Source organism: Colius striatus, chromosome 6, assembly GCF_028858725.1.
Source record: "Colius striatus isolate bColStr4 chromosome 6, bColStr4.1.hap1, whole genome shotgun sequence".
NCBI classification, from domain to species: Eukaryota; Metazoa; Chordata; class Aves; order Coliiformes; family Coliidae; genus Colius; species Colius striatus.
In genome coordinates, this window is record NC_084764.1 from 6,575,143 (window position 1) to 6,589,698 (window position 14,556).

General features: G+C 35.2%; 1 protein-coding gene across 2 annotated transcripts in view; it reads left to right on the forward strand.

The window, feature by feature from the left end:
- The window catches only part of FUT8 (fucosyltransferase 8), a 129,364-nt gene that overhangs the window by 99,381 nt on the left and 15,427 nt on the right, over nt 1-14,556 (forward strand). For both annotated transcript variants that reach the window (XM_061997909.1, XM_061997908.1), the window contains one exon: nt 727-964. In XM_061997909.1, the coding sequence (XP_061853893.1) occupies nt 727-964 (238 nt within the window). The remainder of the gene's footprint in view (nt 1-726; nt 965-14,556) is intronic.

Below are 14,556 nucleotides of genomic sequence, written 5' to 3' on the forward strand. Positions count from 1 at the left end.
ATGTGAACAGCAAAGTAAGATATTTAACAGAAATAAAAGGTCCTGCAGACTATGTTGCTGTGTTGTCCAAATACCTAAAATTATTTATTAGTTTGTGCTTCCAAACATAGGATTCACATCACATAGACATTGATGTTTCTTGTGTTGTGGAAGTGTAGTATATAATATTATTGAGAGTGCATGCAGGGTAAAATACAGTCTTATAATCTATACACAGTCTGCTCAGGTATGTGTTTTGTATTCTGTATTTGGTTCATGGTCGTTTAGTCTGGGGAGCAGTCCATTAACAAGCATTTGTTTTATTCTATATCCTGTAGACAGGTGGATTTTTTTCTTCCAGTGCATGCTCGTTGAAAGAGAACTAACAAACTTGGGAAAACCATTCCAATGCTGAGAATGATGTTGATGAAACGTGAACTCTTGAGTCCAAATGTTAGCTTATTGTGACAGGCTTACAAATGAGAAAGAACTATAAAATCTTAAAGGTATTCTATTTTACATTAGGTTAGGGAAGTATGTTCAATAAGTGTTCATTTTCACAGTAAAGAATTCACATAAAATTTTCATGGAGCTGAGACTTACTCATCCATTTTAATATGAGATGTTTAATATGGGATGTATTGCAGCAGGATGACTTGTGTGAGTGATTTCTGACATTTGTCACGAAAAAGGTGTGCCTTTGTGTATACCCTCTCTTCAGCTTCACTTTTTCATCCATACTTACAGAACCCGAAGGACTGCAGCAAAGCTAAGAAACTTGTGTGTAACATCAACAAAGGCTGTGGCTATGGTTGTCAACTACATCACGTAGTCTACTGCTTTATGATCGCTTACGGCACCCAGCGGACGCTCATTCTAGAGTCTCAGAACTGGCGCTATGCTACCGGTGGCTGGGAGACCGTGTTTAGACCTGTGAGTGAGACATGTACTGACAGATCAGGTACTACCACTGGACACTGGTCAGGTAAGACTTAATAACTCAAAGAATTCCTTGGTTTTTTTGCAACTTGATTCACACAGTTGTTTTGATACCTCTCTCTTTTATGTTATGTGGAGCATAATAACTCAGCAGTTGTATATGTAAGCAACTTTTAAACCTTATTTTTGCATTGTATCAAAAAAATCTCCTTATTAAGATAGCTTTGCTTTAGAAAACATTCTTTTTAATACACAGTGTTGGTATTTCAGTTTTAAATCATAATCCTCCAGCAGCCTTCCATTGTATTATGTGCTAGATATGAATCTTTTTATGGGAAGAGAGTATTAAGTAGAGACTGTTGTTGGTAAACTTTTAAACAATACATCATGTTTCAAATATAAAGCAAAAAACTCAGAGAAAATGGTATGCAATGGTCACTCACACAAAATAATTGAAGTAATTTTTAATGTAAATGGAACTGACTCAAAATTCAGGTTGCAAAAGCGGTGGAAGTGTTAAATACCTTTTTGTTTGTTGATGAATAAGTTGATCTATTCTTATACTACAGTGAACAATGTGGCTGGAGTAACAAGAGGGGCATTCATGTTCAGGGGATTAAATAGCTTTGCATCAAAGTAAACAACATTAATTTTAACAGAATTCTTGCAGTCAACATCTTGGAGAGTTATTGACGTGTTTGTATTTCTACAGGGGTTTTTTTTAATATATATTTGAAAGACTTTTCAGATATTTCTCAAAATGTGTACGTATGCAACACAACTGGAGGTGACTGGCAATATCCTAACTTTTTGCTTGCAATTTGTGATAAATTACTAGGAAGAAATTTTAAATGAAATTTCTTCCCAGATAGTAATTTTATGTTAACAATTGTCTGCTTTTTAAAACGTACATTTTATTGACTCCTCTTGTTAGGCACATTTATTCTTTTTTCTAAATCCATAACTGGTATTATAGTGGAAGTTTATAAATGTTATAATAACTGCAGGGAAGACACAGTTGATCAAAAAGACTACAAATGACTGTTCTTACCCAAGGCTAGGTAAATTTTTTGAGATGTATTCATTGATAAAAGGAGATTCTTGGAAAAAAAATAGAATTACACAATTGGGTTAGAGAGAGGTGGAACCTTAATTTTAATACTTTTTTGTGTTATTGACAACTACAGTCCGTGCAATTATCAGATGAGTAAATAACACCAGGTAAAGAATTGGCTGAGTGTGGACAAAAACAATTTAGAGAGATACTGTGCCACTTGTCAGGCTATAGCTGCTTCATTTATCATCACTGATGCAAATTTTGATTGCTAGCATTTGTCACATTAATCTTGTCCTAGAAAGGAATATTGTCTAAGAAATTCTCTGCTTAAGGACAGATGACTGATACTCTTTATTATGTATGTTAGTTGTGCTGACAGACTTGAGAGTTTCTTTCCAGTATGTCCCAAAGGCTGTATTTGGCAGCAACAGTTGTGACTTAGATTTCATTGGGACATTTAAAACATTTATAGGGACTTTCAGTAGATAGTTGTGTAGATTACACTCAGTAGAGTGCTCAGATGAGATGTTATTTTAGCATACAGTGGTCTTATTAGAACTGCAGGAGCTACAGCATAACCTGGCTTTTGCAGACCAGTACTGAGTGCAGTAGAGACAATATACTGTTTGTGTGTTTTGATAGCAAGCAGAACTTCTCAGTTCTGCCTTGGCAGAAACTGGTTTCCACTCCATTATGTTCATTCTTCCTCTTCTGTTGGCTACCTCTGATACACAGATTTTAAGTGGTGTGTAAAACTAGATGCAGGGAAGAATGGCCAAATCTCCAAGTCATCAGAGACACCTACCCTAGAGTCACAAGAAATATTCCCCATCCTTCACTTATGACAGTTACAGGATTATACTGTGTTTCAGAACTCTCAAATACTCACTGGTCTTGGAAATTAACATCAGTGGTGACAGGAAAAGAGAAATGTAGATATTCATTCCTTCACTTCATCTGTCTTTCTCTGTTTGAAATGGTGGAATGTGTGAGCCATCCCATAGCTACTTCTAGACAGGGAAAAATTATTTTGACAAGTGTCTCAGGTTTCAGTTGTCATTCCATAGTGATCTTGCCTCCCCTAGTTTCTTAAATTATTATTTAAGTCCTCAAGCCTATTATAGATGGAAGTGATACTTTTCAAATATTTCTCGTTGCATACAGTGGAAATGTCTGAATGGGCTCTTGCTGATGAAAGTACAAGTAATGTTTCCTTTCAGCTCCCTACAGGCTCTTCTTTCTAAAAAAAAAAGTGTCTAGATCAGAATGAATAGTTTGAAGACTGAACACATGAAATGTCTTGGTCTTATCCAAGACCCGCCTGGACACATTCCTATGCGACCTGACCTAGGTGAACCTGCTTCTGCAGGGCAGTTGGACTAGATGATCTCTAAAGGTCCCTTCCAACCCCACCATTCTATGATTCTATAATTCTGTGAATAAATACCCCTAATTTGAGTTTTGATGTTCTAGAGATGGCAGACATTCTCCTATTCCTATGGTTAGCCTACTGGATAGCCACACACATAATAAACTGTGTTAAATTGTTTTCTTCTGCAATGGCATGATCACTGAGGAAAAATTATACTGATGATCAATCTGTTTTTGCTAGCTTCAGTGTGGTTTCAGTAGGAATCTTCCTGGATACTTAATTGCCAGTAAATTTGAAAGACGTTCTGTCTTGGCAAAGATTTATATATATTTTTTATGCCTTTCTAAATTAGTATAGATTTTTATTTCCCTTTAAAAATAATCTCTCTACCTTTACAGGGACAAATGAATCTGAAATTCTTTTCTGTAATTAAAACCAGTTTGTCTGCAAAACACCACCTTGAATTTTTTTAATGAAATCAACAGGAGTTTTTCTGTATTTTCAAAATAAATGTATAAAAATGTATGGACATTTATAAATTTCCATTTCTCATAAACAAAATGTTTCTCTTAATGTAGTGTACTGACTGTGCTGTATATATGGACTTGTAATAAAAGATATTTTTAATTATGTATCAGAAACACTCCTACAAGTGAATAGTTATAACAAGATGGCATCGTACAGTACAGAAATAGGCCAAAAATTATCCTAAAGAATGACTTTCATGTAATTTGAAGACCTGCATAGATAATTTAGTAAATTGTGCTTCTTATTGTTTGATTTGTACATTATATATCTTCTTCATTAATTGCCTCTGCATGACACTTTTGATTTAGTTGTATTAAAAACATAAGGTTTTGAGGTTTCTGAAGTCTATCTTTAGCAAAACAATTTAGATAGTCATCTCTTGTATAGATAATTAAGAGGCTTATATGAGCTGAATATATATATATTTAAAATATTATTGGTACAGTCCTCTCCTAACTGTATATAAAAGCTAAGCTTGTCTCTTTCAGAAGAAGTCAGCATGTATTTGAAATTTGGGAGGGAGGAGTCATCTCATCCCTTGTCATCTCTTTCAGGAATTGTTCTTTGTGTTTACCATGGTTTTCTTACAAGCTCAGTTGGGTTTTTCTAGCTTAAATATGTTAAAAGATTGAGAATTCTATTGCAGTTACTTTACATTGTGGCATCATTTTTCCTTTTACTTTGTTACACTCACTTTCATACTGTCATTCTAGAAAGAAAAAAATCTTAGTCAGAGATAGTAATATGAATGTTCTTTTTAATTTAAAATGAAACCTTCCCTACAATTGTAACTTATTTGTAGTTCGCTTTTCAATTATATCTATGATCAAACTATTTATGAATAATTTAGGTAGGAATTGTTATGAGAAGGCTGTGTGACTTCTTAGCAATAAGAACTCAAATATGGAGAACTTGTGAAGATGTATTTGTAATTACATTTTTAATTAATTTTCTTCAAAGTAGTTATATTGAACATGAATGTTTTTAATTGCCAGGTCATACTTTTCTGTTGTAGCTGCAGCATGCTGAAACAGGGTTAGGCCTCTTTTTATGATTCTTACTTGCTGATCTATGATGTCCTTGTGGCATTCCCTGTTAATACATTGAAGAAGGCCTATAAAATAACTAGATTAAAAAAAATGGAACAGTAAATGGAAAAAGAAAACAAATTAAGAGGGGATAGATTAATGTGTCTGCATTACATGATGAGCAATGAAGAGATGTGGAGGTAAGGAAGCCATCCACATGTTTTATGTAATAGAGTATGCTCATTCCCATAAGGCCTGCCAGCCAGTAAGATGAAAGTGAAGTTGAAAACAGAGGCCTGAAACAAATTTTCTGGCAGTTACCAATGAATGTTGACTTTGCTGCCTCCAGCCCTGTTTTGACGAATGAATGCTTTTAAGGCAGGGATACCCAGAGGGCAGAAAATGGCTGAGACCTTCATTTGATGGTATTGCCAGCCTTTAACTATTCATTGAAGTGTAATCTTAAAATAGGAATTAACTAATAAGTTTACATGTATAATTCAAGAAGGAGGATACTGTGGCTACACAAAATTAATTTTTAATTTATCAAAGCCAATCAGGCAACAGAAATCAAAAGGATGAAATGAAAATTGCAAAGTCAAACTATGAGAAGTTCTGCAGAATTAATTGCAATAAATAAAAAAGTTTCATTCCAAGAACTAGATCGTCCTTGTAGATAGTTTTTCTTTTGGGTAAATCAGATGAATATTTAGTATTAGCCTAAAACACCTTTGAACTTGCATACAAACGTATGAATGATGTTTTGTTTCCATATCTCACTTTCTGTAAAGTCTTGCAGAAAAAATGAATTCATTTCTATTTCTAATTCTTAATAACTTTCAAATAGGACTTTCATTATTTACATTTCAATGCAAGCACATTTCTGTTACTGTGATGCATCATTCTATGTTTCTGTGATACTGGGGAATGGTGATTTTTAAAGAGAGCAGAACAGAAATCTCTCTTCCCCTTAGTTTTAATTGTGTTAATCTTGAAATCAAGCTAGTGATGCTGCATAGATTTTTTTGGTTGCTCTGCAAGATGCTCAATATAAAGACATTTCTGTATGTAAACTTGAAAAAATATTTAGAAAATAACTCTCAAAAGGACCTTGGGATTCTAATGAGGTAGAGCTGAATTTTCAGAGCAGTGCTGTAGCCTAAGAGAGCCAAGTGTGATCCTTATTTATATCTAAGTAGAGGATTACTGAATAATAGCAGGAAGTTATTTTTGCCTTGCAGAGCAATGACCAGGCTGCAGCACTCTGTCTAATTTTGTTTTCTGGCCTTCAGAATGCAAATTGATAAATATCAAACGCTTCTTGGAAAGGACTACACTGATTCAAGGCCAGAAAAATCTGCTTTACAGTAAGAGATTAAAGAACATAGTTCAGTTTAAAAATGAAGCAAGTTTAAAAACCTGTTCCTGCCACATTTTATAGGCCTTTTTACATTCCTAGTTTTATTCAAAAACATGTGGCTGGACAAGTCAGATTGGAAATAAGGTCTGTTTTTTACTGAAAGATTGGCTGGGTACTGCAATAATTTATTCAGGAGATGTTGTAGATTTTCCATCTGTAAGACTTCATCATGGTTATACGTGTTCTTGAAAACCATGGATTGTTTCCCTTTCAATCTGTTAATAGTTTGCATGTGTGGCATGGAAGATTATCGTGATTCCAGTGATCCAGTTGGACCTGTGGTCTGGTACACAGGAGGCAGGTGTGGATGAGGAAGGCTGAATGGAGCCATCAGCAACTGCATAGCTAAGCCTTGGATGAGCACAAGTAGATTAATTTCCTTTAAACAGTCTTTTACCTGCTCTTGTTCGGGAGATTGGAACAGAGAACAAAGAAAAAGTTGACTCATGTTTTGAAATGTGTATTTTACTGTGTTGTGCGAGGTGAGTCAATCCATGAAAAGAAACACAAGGTATAACTAAAGAGATGTCTTTGAGCACATGGCAATCCTTATTCATTTTCAAATAGCAGATCACTGCTTAGTTTTATGAAAAAACCTGTTAGTGGAATAAAAGAAAAAAGAAAAATAGGAAAGAATATAATTGCTAGCAAATTACATATGAGAATGTTGTAAGGAAGGTCAAAAAAGACTTTGAGGAGAAGCTTGCTAAAGGCAAAAAACCTGATAATAAATCTTTTTTCAAACACATCAGATAAGGCAGCCTGCCAGAAAATCTGGAGGGCCAGTAGATGATGAAGAGATGAAAGGAGCACTGAAAGAAAACAAGACTGCAGTACAAACTATAAAAACCTGTCATATCCACATTCGTTATAGAAGAACTTAGAGAGGCTCCCATGCTGGAATCTTTCCTTCTTAGGGGGCAGTTTGGAAGCTCACTCTCAAACACGTGTCCCTGAAAGCATTTTACAACAAAACATTGTGTTTATAATTGTTTTTATTTATAATTGCTGTTCTACAGAACAATTGAAGGTGGATGAAAGAATACCAATTTTCAAAAACAGTTTCAGCAAATCACAGACTCTGTATTGGACAAATTGGCAGAAATAATAATGAGGAATCAATTTAGGGAATATACAGAAAAATTTGTTACAGTGAAGAATAAATGAGAGGTTTATAGAGGAAATAATGTCATGTAAGTGTAGGAGATTTATTTGGAAGAGGCAAAAAAAATATGTAGGTGTGAAAAACTGAGTTCATTTAATATCTTATTCTTTGAGAAAGCACTTCATGAGGTTTCCCCAGATGTAAACTACCAAGAAATAGGTGAGAAGCTCCTGATGTAGATAAAATTGAGTTAAAAGAAACTTCAAAAAGACTTGTGGTGCTGTTCTGTGCAGGAGTACTGGTAAGTGATCACAGATTTGATTACATATGCTCATCACACGAAATATTATCTTTTGAAGCACGGCTTTTTCATTTTCCTAAAAGATTGATGTTGTCCAAACATACTACCAAAACTAGTACTAGTAGATTAGTGATTAATAGCACACTTTTCTCACAAGAATTAAGTAATGGATTGGTAAACAAATGCCAAGTTTCCATGACGAACTGTGAAAGGTTTTTGCTTAACTGTCGCCCTTCTAAGAATCATTCCATAAGCAAAAAGCTACAAGTTGGCCTAAGACTATATTTGATTTAAGGTAACCATTCTGTGCTTGAAAAGTTGTATGTGCACTAGGGAAGACAAGTATGTTCTGTGTTCTAATGAAAAAAAATCCCTGTTTTTTAAATATCAAGAGATAGCAATAGGCAAATTGAGAGTAAAATTACCTCAGAAGTATGTCAGCTCTCAAACAATCTTTACAAAGCTTCAGATGTTCATCTAAGTTCTTTGTTTGGCTGCATAAATTTGTCTCCAAACCCTGAAGCCTTCTCAGATTGTGGGGAATTATCCCCTGCTTTTAAGTTTCAAATTACTTTCTAATGTATTACACTAGTCATTACAACATCAACAACATTATGGTTAAATCATATTAATTACTTCTAAATCATCTTTAAACAAGGATAACCCAAACTGGCAGCTGTGGGGATGAATTCAAGCCATGAAAAGATTTCATCCAAACCTTTCCTATATTTTGAAAAGGATTGCCACTATTTCCAGGTGGAAGGCAACTCAGAGCACCTCCAGCAACATGGGTTATCACTCTGATACTTAGGAGTATGTGATTTAGTATGGGGTCATCCTTTCTAATAATGCAGATGCTATTAATTCTGTATAGAGAGGCTGTAGTTTGAGGATGGACATGTTCATTTCAGTATGAAAGCACCAAATCCTAAACAGTTCTTCTTCATTTCACTAATGAATAAAAACCAACCTAAACATGTCTGTGAGTTGCTCAAGATCTATTTCTTGTACACATTCAGATTGACACACTGAAAAGATGCTTTTGTTGCCATACATTTTGTTAGACATGAGGAATCAACCGAGTAGGCAAATGCTACTGAATACTATGTGAAATAATTGAAAGCTGTACCAGCACTTCCAAGGCAGAAATAATTTCTTGCATTTTGTATTTCTGTTTCTCAATCTTTATGCTCTCAGCCCGCTGATTCCTTCCTAGTGCTGTGGACAGATAGGATATTTGAAAAACTGCATTTTATTGTATTGATACAAGACAAAAACCTTTACTGTAGTCTCATGTTTTTGTCATTACATGTCCATGAATGCCATGTTTTGTAGAGATATCATTCAAACCTCTTTTCCTTCATCTGCCATTACATAAATCCTGGGACAAACCTCAAAGCCATGGGTATTTTGGTTGCGAGTGCCCTTAATTCCTGGACAAAACAGCAGTGGTTATAAGTTTCTGATAGTGTGCAAATTAATAACACTTAATTACTGTAATAGATATGGAGAAAACCTGTTTATTTATACATGAGTTATCTTGTTTTTTATCGATTCTTCCACTACATTTTACCCTTACTTTCTTTGGAAAGTATAAAATCCTGTCTTCAGATGATACATGCCATGACAGCAGACTAAAAGAATTTTCTTTTCCATTATTGCAGGGTTCCACTCATGTTTTTTCCCCCTTTTATGTTACTAGACCGTGTGAAGTAGAATGCATCCCTGATTCAGTTTCTTTCAGATGCACTGTTAAGGTGAAGTCTGCTTCACTGCTGTGAATTTCCAGCAGCCTAGCAGTTTTATTCTCCACTGTTTTAATTATGGCTCACTAAAACCTCTTTTTGTCTGCACGTGTGTGCCTTGAGGGTTGTGTTCCATCTGGACTTGCATATGAAGCTATTTTTACCAATTCTTTGAAAGAAATGTCTACCAAGGGTTCAGATTAGGACAAGACAATATCGAGGGCTCAAGTTAGAAACCACTAACTCAAAGCCACATTTACTTGTCTTGGCTGAACTGGGAGCCTTTCTCCAATAGATGCCTGGACCTCCAGCTTCAAATATTAAGCTCCATTCTTATCACCTGTTGGAAACTTTTAGATCTCCTAAAAGATTGTCTTGAGGTTGTCTTGTTTTTTTTTGCATACTTGTTCCAGCTCATGTGCATGTTCAATTAGTGTATGCATGCCAGAGATCAGTCCCTGGAAGGATTACTATAGAAGAAAGCTGTTTATCTTCTATTCCAGAAGAGACAATCTAATATTCAAAGCAAGTATTTGGAGATGTTTTTCAAGTTTATAGTAATTAGACTGAGATAGAGAGCAAGATTTTGTGACATTTTTTTGAATAAAACCCAAAACTCGTTTTTCTTCAATATTGCTGTAAAGATGTTTTTTATGTTTTTGTGAGTTATTTCAACTGTCCTTATGTAAGATCTTCCTTTTAAGCCATCAACTCTGACTAGTGTTTGCATAAATGACTAAACCTGGATAACATGGCGAAACCTTTTTGCATTTCTAAAAGTGTATTTGCCTTTTTAAATACATTTTATGGTCTTTTCTACTAGACTGGGAGCTAGAGCCCTTCTTAGACAGGCACCCTGTTCGTACATACTGTTTAGATGAAATGGAGCATTGTTCAAAAGCAGTTTGAATATACAGAGATAAAAGAAAAAATAAATTACTAGCAAGCTTCTTGATTCCCACTTAGTCTGCCAGTCTGCTGAAAATGCCTTCACTGACTGTTACGTGAAGTCAATTTCTGCAATCACACACTTCATCTGTAAACTTTCCAGCTTGCATGCTGGGTATCTAAACAATTGAGGAAGGCAAAAATCTTTACTTCCTAATGTTCTCTCAAAGTGGTATGACAATTGCCATAAAAAGCATCTGAAGTGATGAGAAGTTTTCAATAGAGTGAAACAGAATTAGAAGGTTTTATAATGCAGCTCACCTGAGCTTACTGAAAAGGGAATGGAGGCCCTAAGGGTATCAGGAGATGGTACTGCTTTAGTTTTGTTAGAGATGTAGTTGTTTCTAATGCACAAATTGATACACACTCAGTTCAGGCTTTCATTAGGTCCAAGAGAGAGAACATTCATTGGAATCTCATTACTTATTAGGGCAGTAAGAGCACTGTTTAATTTGTGGGTTTGGGAAGAACCATGGGAAAACAAATACTATTAAAAGTCAGTGGAAGTTGTGTTATGAAGATGTGTTGGTAGTTCAGGAACTTTGAAGTTAGAGTTCTTGCTGGAGCAGAAGTAAGACTACCATCAAAGTTTTAGTTTTTGAGGGAGCTGTTAAAACGGTACCTTTAGCGGAGAATTATTTTAGCCAAATTTCTTGTGAGAACAGAGGTTTTGTCATCATGCTATACCTTTCTGTTTGCTCCATTTTTCATCCTTCCTTAGTACATGTTCTGCATATTGGATGAATATTGGCCAAATTTGAACGAAAGAAACGAGTCTCATTGAGGTCTGTCGTAAGTCCTCAAAATGGACAGCCTAGGTATGTGAAGTCAATATTCAGTCAATACACCAACAAGGGAGAAGCAGTGACTGAATCACAGACATCTCTTTCCAAGAGGCAAAGAGTCCAGAGAGTGCTAAGAGACGTGGGAGTACGTGAGAGTAGTTGCAAGAGGGTAGAGGAAAGGATGCAGGAAAAAAGCCTTGGGAGTGCTCTGTTGAGAAAAGCAATAGAAGACATATCATGTTTGAAAACATTCTGGTTTATTCCCTCCTGAAGCTATCAAGAGTCAGCCTCTTGGAATGACAAATGGGACAATACTGTTTATATGGAATATAAAGCTGGGTGAGGGGCAGGGACAAAGACTGTATTTTCTTTAAAACTTTAAAACTGAGTTATACCAAATTTATTCGATAGCTAAAGGATGATGAAGGATGATTAAAAAAAAGTGGAACACTACTGAGAAAATAATCAGAAACCAAGTTCAAAACCTTTGTATTAAAAATGCACAAAGCAGAATCTTAGAGAAAGAACACTTAGATGTTCATTTTACATTGACTACTTTAAAAAAAGGATTTTTTATCTCATTTTCATTCCATTTCATAGTTTAACTATGGCATAAATCCTTACTAGGTGACTCTAATAATGTTTGGAAATGCCCAGAAGTTAGCTGTAGGACATGCAGTCTGCAGCACAGAATAGATAAAAGCAAACTTTTTCTTTCATTTGAAATAGTTGGCAATTCATAAATAGCACATCACACTAAAACTTTGCATAGTTTCCATTTTTTGTTTTGTCTGTAAAGAAAAGCATTAAAATATCATTGAAGTTGATAAACCATGAACCTACTGTCTTTGTGATATGTAACAGTAGCCAGCCAGAGAGCAAGAAGCCTTGTGAGAATTCAGTGTGTCGGTCTCACCATATCCTATGCTAACCTAACAGCATTCCTAATACCCTTGTGTGATTGAATTTACAATTGTTCACTCTGTTGGAGTGAGGTTTCAAATTGAATGAGTCTTTCACATTGTTGAGCTTAGTGAAGTAGAGCTGCGGTTAGTCTATGCAAGTTAAGCATAGTCTTAAATATTGGCTGAAGTCCATAGTATAGAAACAGAAAAGCAGTGAAGCTATTTTGTTCTCATTTGAGTTTATTCAGTTGTGTTTCTAGCAACATAAACTGAAATTAAATTGAAGTTCTCATTTACTCAACAGGAATGCCAGCGCAGCGTTTCTTGGCATACTTTTAAGTACAAGTTCTTGAAAGAATACTTTGAAATTGGATGACAAATTCTGAAATAATAGGAGGACAAATAAAGTGTTCAAACAGGCTTTCAGCTAACATTACCTGAGAGTATTGATTATTACTTGAAATGAGGCTGACATTTTGCCATGCAGAATAATGAGCATCCAAGAAAAGTGCCCATCGAAATGCAGGTCTGAGCCAATGTTCACATGGAAGGGAGTAAGATAGGTAAAATGACAAAATTCCAAAGGTCATTTTGAGCCAAACACACATTTTTCAGACTTCAGTTTCTTTACAGTCCCTGTTTTTCCTCCAGAGTACGTTGTTATGATAAAAGAACGTTATCAATATTGCAGTACTATTGAGAAAGCACTTGATCTTTTGACTACTCGGTGAAGGAAAAATGGATTAATTTGCAGACAGTTATTTTGGTTAATCCAAACTGAGAAATAGCAACTGGAATACTCAAGGTATAAATAGAATTATAGAGGCAAGTTTTTGAGTTTTAAAAGCAAAATAAATCACATGGGAAGAGGTAGCTTCTGATACTGTTGACATGTAAATGACCTATAATAACTCTGGAGGTGTCTTCCAACCTAAATAATTCTATGTTTCTATGATCAAATGTCAAAGTTGGACATATGCTCAGCAAAGAACTGGACCTGATTGACATGATGATACTGTGATTTGAACGACCAACATGAAAAGAAAGATATAAGCATTAGGATGGAATGTTATCTTTTATGGCCTATATATTATTTAACAAAATGCAGCTGGAAAGTGGAAGAACACAAATATTTTAAATCTTGGAGAATACATAGCTATAAACTGAAAAAATATGTGGATAAAAAGATCATTCTGTATTTTTAACCCCACTGCACTACCTTCAGTGGAACAGCTTCAATTCATATCAATCAAGAGTGTGACTTAATGCAATGTGTATGCTTCTCTATCAATCTGATGGAGTTTTAGTTATCTACTGTATCACTGATTTTGATTCCAGCTTATTTCTTAGTAAACTAAAACCATATCCCACTCTCAGGAGTTTTCATGGAAGTTATTTAAACTATGCCTTTTTAAAACTGGACAAGGTCATCGCCTGTTAGGAATCTTTCAGCAAACACATTAAAAAGCCCCCAGTGATCAGTAGGGTAAGAAATCTATGACTTTGCCAGTACAGGTGTTGGAGGGAGTTCTTTACTACTTCAGGTTACTAAAGAGTTAATTCTTCAGTGGTTTTGTCCAGGGCAAAAGCAAAAAAGTTTCTTTTACTGCATCTGCTATCTCATACTTTTTTAAGCGGGTGAAGACTAATAGGAAGTTCTTAATTGTTCAGAACAATAATAGGAGTAATAAAACCTAGGAAGTTATCAACAAGGTTTGTGGAATTGTTCACACACCTGCATGTTTGATTACACAGGTGTTCTGATCAGTGATGTCAAGTGGCTGTATTTGTAAAGATATCATTTGGTGACTTTCCATTTGTTACTTGCACTCTCAGAAGTAGTTCCCTTGTTGAGCCTCCTGTGTAGTTTTACAAAGTAGTGAACTGTTAATCACTGTGAAATAGTTTCTTCTGGGAAATAACCCTATGATATCTTCAGTTCCTTCTCAAAAAGTAGTTCTCTGTATCTCGAAGTGCACTCAGTAACACTTGACTTGTAGTTAATTTTGCACAGCCCAATTGTTTCTTTTGCCTTAATGAGATACATTTTGGTTGTTTCTGATTTTGATTCACAGCAAGTCTCGCAACCTCATTACTATTCAAGCAACACATCACATACAGTTGAAAGCTGAAATCTGGGTTTGGTTCTGGTTTTTTTACAGTCTTTGTAACTCTTGTGACTTTGTTATATTGTAGTCTAATTTGCTATCTGCTGAGAGCTTTCCTAGTTATTGCTGGCCAATCTTGTTTTCTTCAAAACCTTAAGACAGCCCATGGAAATTTTCAGAAGCACAGTCTTACCCTTTGAAAAACAATGGATTGGATTCTTTTCAGGAACAGAATGCCAAATAGTGGATCAGATTGCTCAGTCAGCTATATCAATTTCTGAGTAGCTGCCTTTACACAACGTGTTTTTTCAGCAATAGAATGAAGTTTAAAACTTG